This window comes from Acanthaster planci, linkage group LG07 (assembly GCF_054643075.1).
Source record: "Acanthaster planci isolate LZ-2023a linkage group LG07, COTS_SCS, whole genome shotgun sequence".
In the NCBI taxonomy this organism is placed as follows: domain Eukaryota; kingdom Metazoa; phylum Echinodermata; class Asteroidea; order Valvatida; family Acanthasteridae; genus Acanthaster; species Acanthaster planci.
Window position 1 is genome coordinate 1157945 of NC_141783.1, and position 13618 is coordinate 1171562.

At 44.4% G+C, this 13618-nt stretch overlaps 1 protein-coding gene across 3 annotated transcripts in view; it reads left to right on the top strand.

Annotated features, from left to right (window-relative positions):
* Positions 1-13618, top strand: part of LOC110987051 (ATP-citrate synthase-like) — a 29481-nt gene that overhangs the window by 10821 nt on the left and 5042 nt on the right. For all 3 annotated transcript variants that reach the window (XM_087139018.1, XM_087139019.1, XM_087139020.1), the window contains 14 exons: positions 1108-1233; positions 2419-2583; positions 3444-3535; positions 4355-4434; positions 5063-5193; positions 6341-6459; positions 6707-6917; positions 7886-8012; positions 8511-8635; positions 9005-9070; positions 11365-11471; positions 12459-12511; positions 12725-12843; positions 13285-13389. In XM_087139018.1, the coding sequence (XP_086995144.1) occupies positions 1108-1233; positions 2419-2583; positions 3444-3535; positions 4355-4434; positions 5063-5193; positions 6341-6459; positions 6707-6917; positions 7886-8012; positions 8511-8635; positions 9005-9070; positions 11365-11471; positions 12459-12511; positions 12725-12843; positions 13285-13389 (1626 nt within the window). The remainder of the gene's footprint in view (positions 1-1107; positions 1234-2418; positions 2584-3443; positions 3536-4354; positions 4435-5062; positions 5194-6340; positions 6460-6706; positions 6918-7885; positions 8013-8510; positions 8636-9004; positions 9071-11364; positions 11472-12458; positions 12512-12724; positions 12844-13284; positions 13390-13618) is intronic.

Sequence of the window (13618 nt, forward strand, 5' to 3'; positions counted from 1 at the left end):
TTCTAACACGGATTGGTCAAATGATCAGTGATTGAATCAGTTAATGATTAGATTTTGGAGTAAAGTCCGAACGCTGTGCTACAGTACATGTGCATGCTGTTCAGGCCCTAATTAATTTTTGTAAAAATTTAGGGCATAAGGAAATCCGCCATGTCCGTTGAAATAGTGAAATACCTGGACTGACATATTCCAATCATATTTTAGTATTCACTTGGAATTTCAATATTTGTCCTGACGTTTTGAAGATGTTTATATATGCATAGGCCTCAGAAACTTTGTTGATAAGCCTTATTGCTAATGCCACGTGGGTGATTTTGCTCAGTGGAGGAACTAGAAAGGCATTGTGGGAAGGAAACGGGCAGTGTTTGCTTCTTTTTCCTTCCCACAATGCCTTTCTACCATTGTACAAAATCACCCATGCAGTATTAGCGACAAGGCTTATAGAAAAATGAAAAGCTTAATGCTTTAAACAGCCATTTGCTGAGGTGATTTGTAAAGCTCTGTTTTACTTAACGTCCATGACCGTATAGTCGCCAAGGTCCGTTATTTCGCCACTTACCTTGAAAACCAATCAGACTTGGCAAAATTAGGGACCTGGCAACTATCCAGTCAGGCATGTTAGTGTTGGTGTGGGAAAACCCAAGTCTTGTGGCATATGAGAAGATTTGCCATCTACACGTATAGCTTGGTTTTGAAAGCCGACTATCGTGCAAGATACGAGAGCTCATAGATGCATTTAAATGTTTGTTGATGTAAGGCTCGGACCCATACCCACCTGCTTTGTATTGGGAATGACTGGACCACTTGACTTCTTCGGCTGTCAAGGTTGGAAAGTTCCATACACGGATATGCTGGTTAACACCTTGTGTACAAACTCAATGAGACTGGTCTGAAAAATTCTGTGTGTTTTTACATGAATACCTCAGTGTCTTCCTTGGTAAATTTGACTTTTGTGGTCATGCTGTTGTTTTGCGATGGCTGAAAGGTTTACCTGTTGGGGAAATTTGTGGTAGCCGTATGTATGGGCTTGTTTCCTCAAGATCTTCAGCTCGTTTGAACAGTCACAGACAAAGCGGCATTTTTATTTGTACCTGTCTTTATTTGCAGTCGGGTCTGGTGGTGAAGCCAGATCAATCTATCAAACGGAGAAAGCAACTGGGACTCATCCAGCTCAATGTGGACTTTGGGACTGCAAAAAACTGGATCCAGGATAAACTGGGATCCAGGATCACGGTAACAGAAATCCTCAAGAAGCAACAAATTTCCAAACCAACACAGACACAAACTAACAATTTGTCCAAGTTGACTCTCTAAAGTACTCAGAATTTTTGTCTTCACAAAGATGAAAAGTCAATTATGAAAACTTTTCAAACTTGATGGAATAACTAATCACTTATTTTTACAAAATCAGCAAACTGAATGTATGTTGGATGGATCGGTTGATCTATGTAATGATCTGATCTGCCTTTGCACGATCTGTCCGTGTTGTTCCACAACAGACACTCGCCATCTCTGTCTACTTCGCAGATGTGGGAAGTTAAGGGAAGTTAAGTTGGAGATTTCATGCAAAATTGACCGATAGTGCTACGCCATCGCGCGACCATGCTGATTGACCGATCACGCCCAACATGTTTGGATGCTTTTGTTTTGAATAAGGTGTCATCATGTAATCACCACACATGCCCTTTGCTATTTCTTGAGAGTTGTGATGGGCTTTTGAGAAAAAGGATGGGTTTAGAGGCAGATTTCTGTCTTGATGCTTTTTACCTGTGCCTTGCTATATAATTGTAGAGCCAGTATTTTTGTACCATTCTTTTTCTTGTGCTGCATATTTTCAGGCTACGAGCATCCAAAATTGAAAAACAAACAGGAAGATTCCGAAGTTATCACTTACAATGAACACAGTCTAAAACTACCATTGTTACCTAAGTAACAATGGAAAACAAGCTATTAGTCTTTTTTCCAATAGATTCTATATCCTATGCAGCCACTAACATTTCTTTCATGCAAAATCTGACAAATTTGTGCACATTCAGCTTAAAATTAGCCATACAGGCAAGCTAAACTAATGTGTGCTCACAAAGCATCCTTTGGCTTTCTAAACAAGCTGCACAGTTCCCACACATTCATATTTCTGTTAGAATGAACTACAGGCCAGGGCGGACATCCGGGACATTCGCAAAGTGGCGGGGAGCAACCACACCATGCCAAGGAAAATAACTGCAAGGTGTACGTGCATACGTACTGGTCAAAGAAAAGACCGAGTAGCCCAGTCCTCTGACTGGCTGGTTTGCGGTCGCAGTTGTTTTCATCGGCGCAGTGTGGTCGCTACCGGCCATTTTGCAAAAGTCCCAGATGTCCACCCCGGCCTGTTAGAGTGAAAAATTTGACTGATTCTGCTGGCTTTTCTCTTTAAAGGTTGATGGTGTGGAGGGCACCCTGAAGCAGTTTATGATTGAACCCTACCTCCCCCATGGAGAAAATGAAGAGTGCTACCTGTGCATGTACTCCCACACAGAATCTCATGATGTCGTCCTGTTCCATCACAAGGGAGGGGTGGATGTGGGCAACGTGGATGAGGAGGTATTCCTGTTCTTTTTTTGTGACTCATTTTGGTCTTTCCATTTGATGTGTTGTATTTGAGTCCATCATAAATCCCTGAAAGTCCATCACAGGTCATCCAGTCTTCAGCCAATTCACTCGCTGTTTAAATGAGCTGTGACAAAAGCATTCTTTGGTCATTGCTGGTGCTGTTACTTGTGACTGGCCTTGTAAAACGACTGGCTGGATTTATGAAGGGACTTGTGAAAGGACTTTTGATGGATTCGACTCCAACACTGCCATTTGACATTGTAAAACTCATTTTCAATTTTGCAGCTGTCAGGGTTTTTCCCTCTTTGCTGATTAGTAGAAATTGATGCGAGCAAGAGTGCATCACTGAATTTGTACCATTTGGGGGCTCGTCAGAACTTTAGGACTTGGCACAATTGTAGCCCCAACAAAAGGAGTCGGATCAGATTCTGCATATTTTGGACAAGGATGGCACCAGATTACACTCAAAACCCCTCTATGGACTCTGTTGTCTATGCCCCAGCGTTGAGTTTGAAAAGCCACTTGGTTTTTTAATTAATTTTGGACTTTTTTTGCCCTGCCCGACATGTATTATAACACTGCATACTCAGTGTTTGCCCCCGAAGGCTTGTGAAAAAAACCACAAACGTACTCGGGTGGGACTCGAACCCATGACCTCCTACTTACTAGTGCAGAGGTCTTAACCACTCGACCACCGAGCTTACCGGTGTCGGCTGGCTGGTTCAAGTCAGATGTAGCAGCGGGTACTGCAAACAACTCTCTCCAAGGATGGATTTGCACTGGATTTACCAACATCTTCCCGGCGCAAATCCATCCTTGGAAACTTGGTTTTTGTTTTCTCACATGGGTAGGCTCTTCGCCTGTGTGTGGGATTGGAAGACGTGCCCCAAGAGCAGATTATTCAGGACACGCTGCTGAAGAACGTCCCAAATACAAAGGCACAGTGAGTAAAGGGAAATGGGTCAGATGCAACAAAACATTGTCTGCAAGACGTCAGTTTTTCCCAAATAGGCATTTTTGTGTAGGACTACGGATGCCCTCTTGATTATGCCAGGGTCAATAATTGAAAGCTTAGGGCTGGTTCATACTCACTGCGTTTGCACACACGCAGTGCGTAATGTGAACGACGCATTTCACGTTCACACTTTCATGTTTTTTCAAGTCTCGGCTGTGTGTGCGTATCCGACAAAAGTTTAAAATTTCAATTTGGCCGAATATGCATACATTTGGTGCGTACGCACCATCCATTATTTTCACAAACTGCGTGCAAGGACGCGCATTTTCATTACGCACTGCGTTTTCGTTCACACACTGCAGACACCTCAAAATAGACCTTCGCGCTGCATTCACAGTGAATACGCAGCGAGTATGAACCGGCCTTCAAGCTACTAAGCACCACGTTTCATCTTATTGACCTTAAATATCACAGCATTAGACCTGTTCTTGCAAACACCCTTACTGAGCTCTCTAGTTTAATAAGCGTGCTATTGAACCATCTCCTGACGTTTGTCCCAGATAGATTGAACGTCACTCGCATTGTACCCCATAATTTCCTTACACCAAGCCCATTGCTTACATCAGGCTGATATCAGTGTATTCAGACCGTAACCAGCCCTTAGGTAAAAGTACCTTTTCCTACCACTTCATCAGATTTTCAGATTTCTTTTTCTCTTTTGGAGCCAATAATTCTATACGTAAGAAGTTTATAGTCCCAATCTGCTTGCTTCATCCTTGATTGTTTATTTGCTCGTCTGAATTTCAGAATGTTGGGCAGTTTCATTCAGTCTTTCGTCAAGTGTTTCAGAGAGCTACATTTCACCTACTTGGAGATCAATCCACTTGGTACGTAGCGATACCAAAAAAGTATCAGTTTTTATTCAGTTTGATTGCATCCTGCATTTTAGAGGAAGGGAGTTTCTTCATATTTGCAACTCCGTTATCACGTAAAGGACATATAGAATATAAGTTCTTTTTCCAGTTGGGAAGTTGCTGAAGTATTTGAAAACTTCAAGTTGCATTTCAAAAGTTTCAGGTAGAAATCCTGATGCATTGTTCATAGTGCCTTGAAAGTTCCATTTCCTCTTAGAAAGTTCCAGTCGGAAATTATCAACCACTGAGTTGTCTGATTTCTTATTTTGCACACAACTATTTTTTGGTCACAACTTCAAAGTTTTGCATTTTGGATGTCGCTACAAATTCCTCGAAAGTTCCATTTCCATTGAGAAAGTTCTAGCATCTGAACTATGAGCCAAAGTAGTTAGGTCGCTTAATTTGTATGTAGACTTACAGATCCATGTTGGTAAAATGTTCCTTGAAAGTTCCACCGCCCCTAGAAAGTTCCACATCCCCTAGAAAGTTCCACATCCCCTAGAAAGTTCCACATCCCCTAGAATGTTCCATGTCCCCCAGAAAGTTCCAGCATCAGAATTATCAGCCAGTAAGTAGTCTTTGTTTCTAATTTTGCATGCAGTGGTCACAGATTCAGAGGTTTATATTTTGGATGTCGCCGCCAAAGTTGACTCCAAGGCAGCAGCCCTATGCAAGGAGTCTTGGGAGCAACTTCAGTATGCGCCATCACTGTGCCGAGACCTCTTGCCTGAGGTTTTTACTCGTTACTAGATGTTCACTTCATTAATTAAGCAGCTTTGAGCAGATTGATTTTGTTTGGAGATTGTTTGCATGCGGCCTGATGGTCAGGGTTTGTAACTTCCGATCACAGGGTCTGGGATTCGAATCCAGCTGGTGGCAGCATGTTGTGATCTTGGGCAAGTCATTTTACCCCTATGTGCCTCTCTCCACCCAGGAGTAAATGGATTCCAGACATAGTTATGTTTAGCCATTTGCACCGAGATGGTAGCATTGGGCTAGTATACTCCCCAGGGGCTGAGATGGTTTCAGGAATGTTCAGATGATGTGAGCCCAATGTGCAGGCATAATGATAATAGACCAGCACCTTTGAATTGCAGATACTGTGAGACACCGTGCACCTTATGCATGATATTATGATTTGATTTATTGACATCTGTTCATACGACAGCGCATATACCGCCAGAAAGCCATTTGCGAGTTAAATTTGAATAAAATCTGGTACACTGAGTTCACGTGAACATAACAATTTGAATTCTCCTTACTAAAACCACTGTTGCTATACCTTGTGATATGGGGCAAACTTTTACTTTGTTACATGTACATAAGAGACGCCTTGCAACAATACACTGTTCTTAATGGATAAGAAGGGCACAAAGGAACCAGTCCATTCCAGAGACGGTGGTCACTATAAAAAAGCTTGCCCCGAATCACAAGTTATAGCAACAGTGTCTTTAGTCTGGGGAATTCAAATGGTTACGTTTATATGCAATCAGATAACACAGTGTACCGGATTTTATTCAAATTTGACTCTCCAATAGCTTATTACAGGATGATAATGAGTGAAGAAGACAATGAAGAAATGCTCAGTTCTAGAGGTGGGAGGAAATCGGGGAAAACCCACGGACTGACAGCTAGGGCCTGAAAACCCAATCCACATGCGGACCGAGCCGGATTCGAACCTGGACCGCAGTGGTGGAAGGCGAGGAAAGAGACAATATGCCAACTTGATTTCCCGTCATTATCACTACTCAGTGAGCAGTAGGAGGTAGTCTGATGTGGTTGGATGTCTGACCATTGAATCCAACCTCTTCTGACTTGACTTACCATGTCAGGGTCACCTGTGTGTACATCCATTCTTACAGTTGTGATTTCACTACAGGAACTCCATATCAGCCAACTTGCCGCAGGAACGCCTTGCTCCATGAACCTGACCATGCTGAACAAGACTGGTAGAATCTGGAGCCTTGTGTTCGGTGGGGGAACATCTCTGGTCATCAGGTAAGCTTATCACAATACCCACCTACTTGCTTACCCAGAGATGTTTCTCTGCTGAGAATCTTCAGATAGGAGTAACCAAATTTAGCCTTTCACGGCAGTTCACATTTTACAGCAAGATCCCAAAATCAGTTATTGAATGTTAGTTGGTTTTTGATTTTATAATAGATTTTTTAAATTTCTGAAGAAAGCCTGCAATGGGAAGTCGGCATTATTCCAATAAATGGTATGCATCGTTTGCTTTGTCCAGTGACACGGCTGCCAAGCTCGGCGTGCGAGACCAAGTGGCCTGCTACACCCAGCACTCCGGCCGGCCGTCGGTCGACCAGATGTACAGATTCACCAAGACCATGATCAAGTTGATGACGGAGGTGCCGCATCCGGAAGGCAAGACGTTTATGCTAATAAGCAACGTCAACGACGCCATCACAGGGATCAGGCTCTGCATGGGAAAAATGCATGTGAGGTTAATTCCAAACTGTCCCCTCCCTTTTATGTCTCCTCCGCCCCCCCTCAACAAAAAACCCAAAAGGAAAGAGGGAGAGATGGTCAGCTTAGAATGAACCTAGAGAAAGCTACAAAGACGTGAACAGTATAAAAAAGACGAGTGTTCAGCCCGTGCACCATGGTTGGAACTGTTTTTGACGCAGTGACATCCAATTACTGTTAGGGTTAAGAACCTGCTGTAATGGAGAGCCAACCTGGCCAAGCAACCTCACGGTCTCAGCCAGCCAGATACAACTATAACACTGAATTATTGAGCTGTCTCTGATCGGTCCAACCAGGAGTGCTCAGTGGGTACACTATGTTGGGAATTCTTTTTGACACAATGACATCCAATTACTGTTAGGGTTAAGAACCCGCTGAATGTTGTACCAGAGAGCCGACATGGCCAAGCAACCTTACAGTCTCAGCCTTTCAACCATGATGGCCAGATTCAACTGTAACGCTGAATTATTGAGCTATCGCCGACCTGTCCAACCAACGCACCTGTCCACACCGCCAATTTTTTTCATTTGGCAGATCACTTCAGTTCAACAAATCTTGTTTCAATTGCTTCACATTTTCCCATCATTTTGATAATCTCCTATGACTACTAACAATGCAGTTTAAAGTCCTGCTCCTACACTGTCCTATATCTTGCAACGAGGACCTCTAACTGAAGCGTCAAGTTGAGTTTGTAATTCATGAGCCTGTTTTTCTTGCAAAGCTGACTTCTTGATCGCCAAGTTGAGTTTGTAATTCATGAGCCTGTTTTTCTTGCAAAGCTGACTTCTTGATCGCCATGAATTCCGCTTCACGGTCACTTTCGAATGAACTGTGACATTGGCCATTCCCAATTTTGAATACAGTTTAAAATTGTGGCCTTCCTGGTCTCTGACCGTCTTCACCAGCGTATCCTCCAATTTTGCTCCCTGTCTTTCCTCAGGGAATTGCAATGGCCCTGCAGGAAGACAAAGAGAAGCTCCAAGCCAACAACATCTCGCTGTTCATCCGCCGGTCCACGCTGGCGACGGTGCCCACCGGACAGATGCCGACCGCGCTGACCGATCTCGGTGAGTTTGTGTCATGCGCAATACTGTTTTCCTGCCATCTTTCTGCCGAGACAGTTTCCACTCGGTGCTTGAAAAGCAGGCTTATCATGTTTGGTTTTTTTCCCAAGCCCATGCATGATCATGGGCACCCATGAGGGCAGATGTGGTCATGGGTAGCCATTTGCACCGAAATGGCAGCATAGGGTCAGCATCCTCGCCAGGGCGCTGAGTTGGTTTCAGGAATGTTCAGATGTTGTCAGCCCAATGTGCAGGGATAATGATACCAGCTCCTTGAAGACCTTTATGGTGGATATGTTTTAGCGCTTCATAAAAAATGGCCATTTGTGCAAATCATGCCAAACAAAATAACAATGTCTCCTTCAAATGTTTCAAAATAGAATTTGAATGCACGTTGCAGCGACATTCTGGCCTTTTTTTTTGGCTCTGAAGGTTTCCCCACACCTTGGCCAGATAAGGCACATTCTTCCTTGTCAATCGGTATGATTTGATTATTTTCAGATGTGCCCGTCCATGTGTTCTCTGTTGCTACGCCCGTGACACACCTCATCCAGCGTGCGCTGGGGCTACATGATGCTCCAACTTCCACTGATGATGTGAATATGATATACCAGCCACTGTGGCAGGTAAGTTTGAGTTTAGTGACCGACCAGCTGTCTCCCTTTGATCTTTTTTCTTTTTTTTTGGCAAGATTTGCTGACCAGAGGCCTCTCATCCTGAGTTTGTCCGTTAGTTATGCCTTCTATGTGGTTTCTGTGCTCATGCTATGTTTGTAACGACACTTGATTCACTGCATTGACCGTAAAAAACGGAGACGTCCAATCTCAAATCTTTGTTTATTGGTGTCTCATCCGCCGAGCAATAGCTTTCCCAAGATTTAAGGTCAAAGATGATGGGAAATAGCAATCATCAGAGTGGTGATTGTGCAAAGTTGACCACATTATCAATACGACACCTGAGGAAGGTAAATTTATCTTCTCATTTTGTTACGACAGCCGACTGAATCCAACAAAGTCGTTGCCAAGTACGACTCTGATGAACTCTTCAATGGAGAAACGAGGGTAGGCACAAATACACTCCTTACCAGTTGGGCTTCTTGGTATTTCACCCCCTCCACCAATGCTTAATTATGACCAGCCTTCTGTCCCCACTTCTCTCAGAGAAGGGAGCTCAAAACTGCCTGTTTTTGTCTATTTACCTACTAACTTTTCGTAGTTGGCTTGTAGGCCTTTTTGGCCAAAGTCCAGCCCTGCAACAAACTGCAGCAGGTATTGACGGCAAATTGTTCGTTCTTAAAAACCGAGGAATCTTTTTGATAACAAGTCGTAATTAAAGGCTCCACATCCACGCTAAATTCCAAACCTGGGCGTGGATTTTGATGGTCAATAGCGTTCAACTTACCCAACGCAGTCACTTCATATTTATGCAAATTTCACTCGCGTCTGTTACTATTCGTTGAAAAAACATGATCATCTGTAGTGCACCCTCACCTCCCACAATGCATTGCAGTCACGTCGCCATGTTCATCCTTTTCTCAGCGCTGTTAAGTAACTGACATGCCTTTTTAGGCATTTTCAGCTCTCTGAGTTTTCTGTTGACGCTACATGGCTCCCTGTCGACTTGATTATCTATTCCTTCTTCTGAATAAAGTATTACCTTGATTTTCATCTATTTGTTGGTAAGACTGTTATTTTCGTGTGTTCTTGGTGTTCTTGTCTTCTTCAGTCTCTTATTAATGCACCCTGCAGGTGTTTAGCATGTTCATATTCCAGCTATGCCCATGACTACCCGACCGATTACTAACAGGCCTTGCCGGCTGCATTTAGGGGCACCCACTAGGATCTGGCCAGGACCCGGGATGAGGATAAAGGTCTAACTGTTTGAACAGAGGCACCTGCTAGGACCTGGCTAAGAGCTCTGTCTCCTTGGTCAATCGCTGGCCTGCTAAACTAGCCGGGACTCCTGAGAGTACGCTCCGCCTGAGGTCTCCCCTGCTCATCCCGCCATCACTGTGAAATATGCCACGCCCATCGACCGCCATAGCCCAGAAAAATCCAAAATGCAATGGCACCAGTATTCCTTGGCAACTCCAGTGGGCATCGGCCGCCGTTCTTCATCGGGGAAGAACACCACTTCACCGGCAATTTTGACAGAGTGCACTTCCAGCAGGCTCCCCGCACTCTGCCGAGTCTATCCCACCTGGTGCACTGTCGGGCTACGGCACCATGACACCCTCAAAGACTTCAATGGGCACCCCGGAGCCCACCAGTCCTCTACGCCACCAAGGCTTTAGACCACTACAGCCCAACCGTGGCTCCGGTTTTCAAGTTGTTATCTCTGGGACATCCGACCATGCTTTAACTGATCCTTCAACGCGGAACTGATTTAGCTCACACCGGCCAAGACCAGGAGTGCTCTTCCGGCGATCAGTCCCCTCTGGTCTCTTCTGCCACTTCAGCCATCGGATCACCCATTCCTAAGAAACGTTGGGCAAGCGCTCTTCTTCATGGAACTCTTTGAAGCCCAGGAAGAGGCACCTCTCTGAACATCAGGATCCTCCCTCCACAGCATGGATGTCAGCCTTCCAGTCCATCGGTGAAGCCCTAATGGCTCACGCTAATGCGTAGCTAATGCCTCGACAGCAATCCCCACCCCCGGCCTCCACAGCCCCGGGACCTGCTCCTCACAGGCTAACCTCCTCCTTCCATGACAGTGAGCCACGATGACACTGGGTGAGATACCAACCGGGACTTGCACCAGGTAAACACTCCCCTACCAGAGTAGACAGCTACCCATGGCAGCACCCATGGATCGGACCACGGCAAGGCTTTGCCCCAGACTGGCCAAGGATGAGATTGATTCTGTCAGTGGTCGCACTCCTTCGAGAGCTGCCTCTGCCTTCTCCGGCACGACGCGATTCAAATCCTTGGCTTACCATCAGCCTCACCGCCAGGAGAAGACAGTGGTCACCCTTCATATAAACAGCACGCAGGACAACTATGGTGGCTAAAGTAGGCTCACCCAAACGCTGGACTCCCATTCTTATGGTCGAAACCCGGAATAGTGATAATGACCGAAGCGTCGTCGCATGGATGGGGGGAGGTCTCTCTTTTTGGTGACGGGGCTGCAGCGCATTGTGGGAGGTCAGGGTGCACTATGGATGATCAAATCTTTTCAGCGAGTAATAATAGATGCATGGAAATTTGCATATGTAGTGACTGTTTGGGTAGGTGTTCTCTAGTAGACTCACTGTGGAGGGGAGTATATTAAGTGTTTTGGGAATGAAGGTGTCAATACATTCCGTTTATTTTAGACTTCAAACTTGGTGAAATGTTCTCTTATTTCATTGGTGCAGGTAATAATCGTTGGACTGATGAACGAAGCCGTACAGGGCATGCTGGATTTTGACTTTGTCTGTGGGCGGGGAAAGCAGTCAGTTGCTGCCATTGTAAATCCAGGCGGGTAAGAAAGTCATGAGATTGTAGTCAGTGATGTTTACATTTTACAAATGACAGTCTTTTCACTTTGTCATCGTCCTTAACCACTTCCTGCTGGGGATTCTGGATCCGGACACGTATGCTTTATATGTGTGGCCGGGGTCTCCAAACTCGGACAAATGGAACAGGGTCTTGTAACAAAAGACTGTAGTCGGAACAAAAGACCATGCTGCTGGGCATTACTGACATTTTTTTCACTCTCAGAAGTGGAAATAATCCAGCCTTGTTTTGAAACAGTGTACTACGGTTTGGGGCATTTAGAGCCATTTAGATTACCACTGGGGACAAAAGCTCTCCACCACCGCAGCGATGAACCACACAGCACTGCTGCATGCTAATCTGGCCCCTATTGAAAAGAGGTCAGCAGTGCACTGAGCCAGGTTCGTGAACAAAAGAAAGTTACATAAAACCGCACAATCTGGGCTCTTTTTACAAGGCTGCAGGTCTAGCTGAAATACTTGGGCGTCAGTAGCTTTTGTCCGTCAGGGTAGAGTGGAGACCAGAGAGTCCTTCGTAAAGATAGGAATTTTTTAAGAATTTTGAAAACAGAAAAAAAAAACGATAATTATCCCGGCCTAGCATCATCAACATTGATAACTGCCCCCGGCAGCAAGTGGTTAAAGTTGAAGCAGCAAAATAGTGCAGACACTTGCAGTGTGTTAGGTAGTTTTATGTTCACCGAAGCTGGTTTTGTGAAAGTTAGGTAGTTTTATGTTCACCAAAGCTGGTTTTGTGAAAGCTGTATTGGATTGAATATTTCTGTAAAATTTGCATTAATCCCAGGCCTCTGAAATCAGTGGAGGATTTTGCGGGATTTGGGAAAATTCCTGGAAAAAAAAAATGACCCGAGCATTTGGGTTAAAGAAACAATGCTTAGCTGAAGATGACGTGTGGAATAGACAGATTTATCACACCTTGGTATTTTTGTTTGCTTTTAACTTTGTCCCTACAGTGAAGACAAGGAAGAAAGATTCTTGTGGGCTGAAGGCCAAGTCACCATTCCAGGTGGGTATCTATACCGATCATGCCAGCGTTCAATGTAGAGTGTTGCTCATTGCTGAATGGTTCTCGTCTTAGGATTCTTTTGCCTCATGAGAAACCTTGCGCATTTTCACTGCTTATAAATGTCCACATTTGTGCTGGAGTTAAGTGCCAAATCTGCGAAGCCTGGAAAGGACCTCCAGTTTGATTTCATTTTCTTTTTTTCTTTATGGACAGTGTACGGCAGCATAGAGACTGCTCTGTATAATCATCCGGACGCTAGTGTGGTCGTTAACGGTGCTCCTGGGAGGGAGGCCTTTCTGTGCGCTGTCAAGGCGGTCAAGTGCAGTCATCAGGTGATTTCCAATCTCCTCTTTGTACCAGGGCCCTCTTAATGGTAAGAGTAGGGGGGGGTAAGGATGCTTGAGGCCCCCTCCCCCTGCCACTCTGCATTCCTCTCTGCACATTCAATTGAATATATCTGTGCACAATTCAGTTGAAAATTGATTGGTGCACATTCAGATGAAAATTGATTTGTGCACATTCAGATGAAAATTGATTTGTGCTCATTCAGGCGAATATTGATTTGTGCCCAATCAGATGAAAATGGATTTGTTTGTATTTAGCTTAGAGTTGATTTATGCACATTTAGTTGAAAAGTGCTTTGGGCATATTCATTTGTGTAAGTTGATTACTTGGGGTTTTACTTGCAGAAAAGAAAAATAAGCCTGTTGTTCAGGGGTAACATTTCTCGGTGACAACATGTTTAAAAACCCAGTCAACAACTTTTTTTTTAGATTCGCTGTGTTCTGATGATAGCAGGCCATATCCCAGATCGACAAACAAGAACTCTGGTTCAGATGGCTCACAACAATGGAGTCTTAGTCGTAGGACCCTGCATGGTAAGACAAGCTTACGTATAACTCCAACTTGACTTGAATAGGCGATAGGTGAAAACCATTTTTGCGATAACAACTGTTGTACCGATGTGCTGTGTGTGTGTTATGGTTTAGCAATGAAAGCTTTGGAATAGATGTTAGGAACTGAAGTTGGTCAACTTGAAGTACTCATATGATGAGGTACTAAACTTGTTGAAGGAATACTGTTATTGGCTCAAGAAAAGAATTTGCC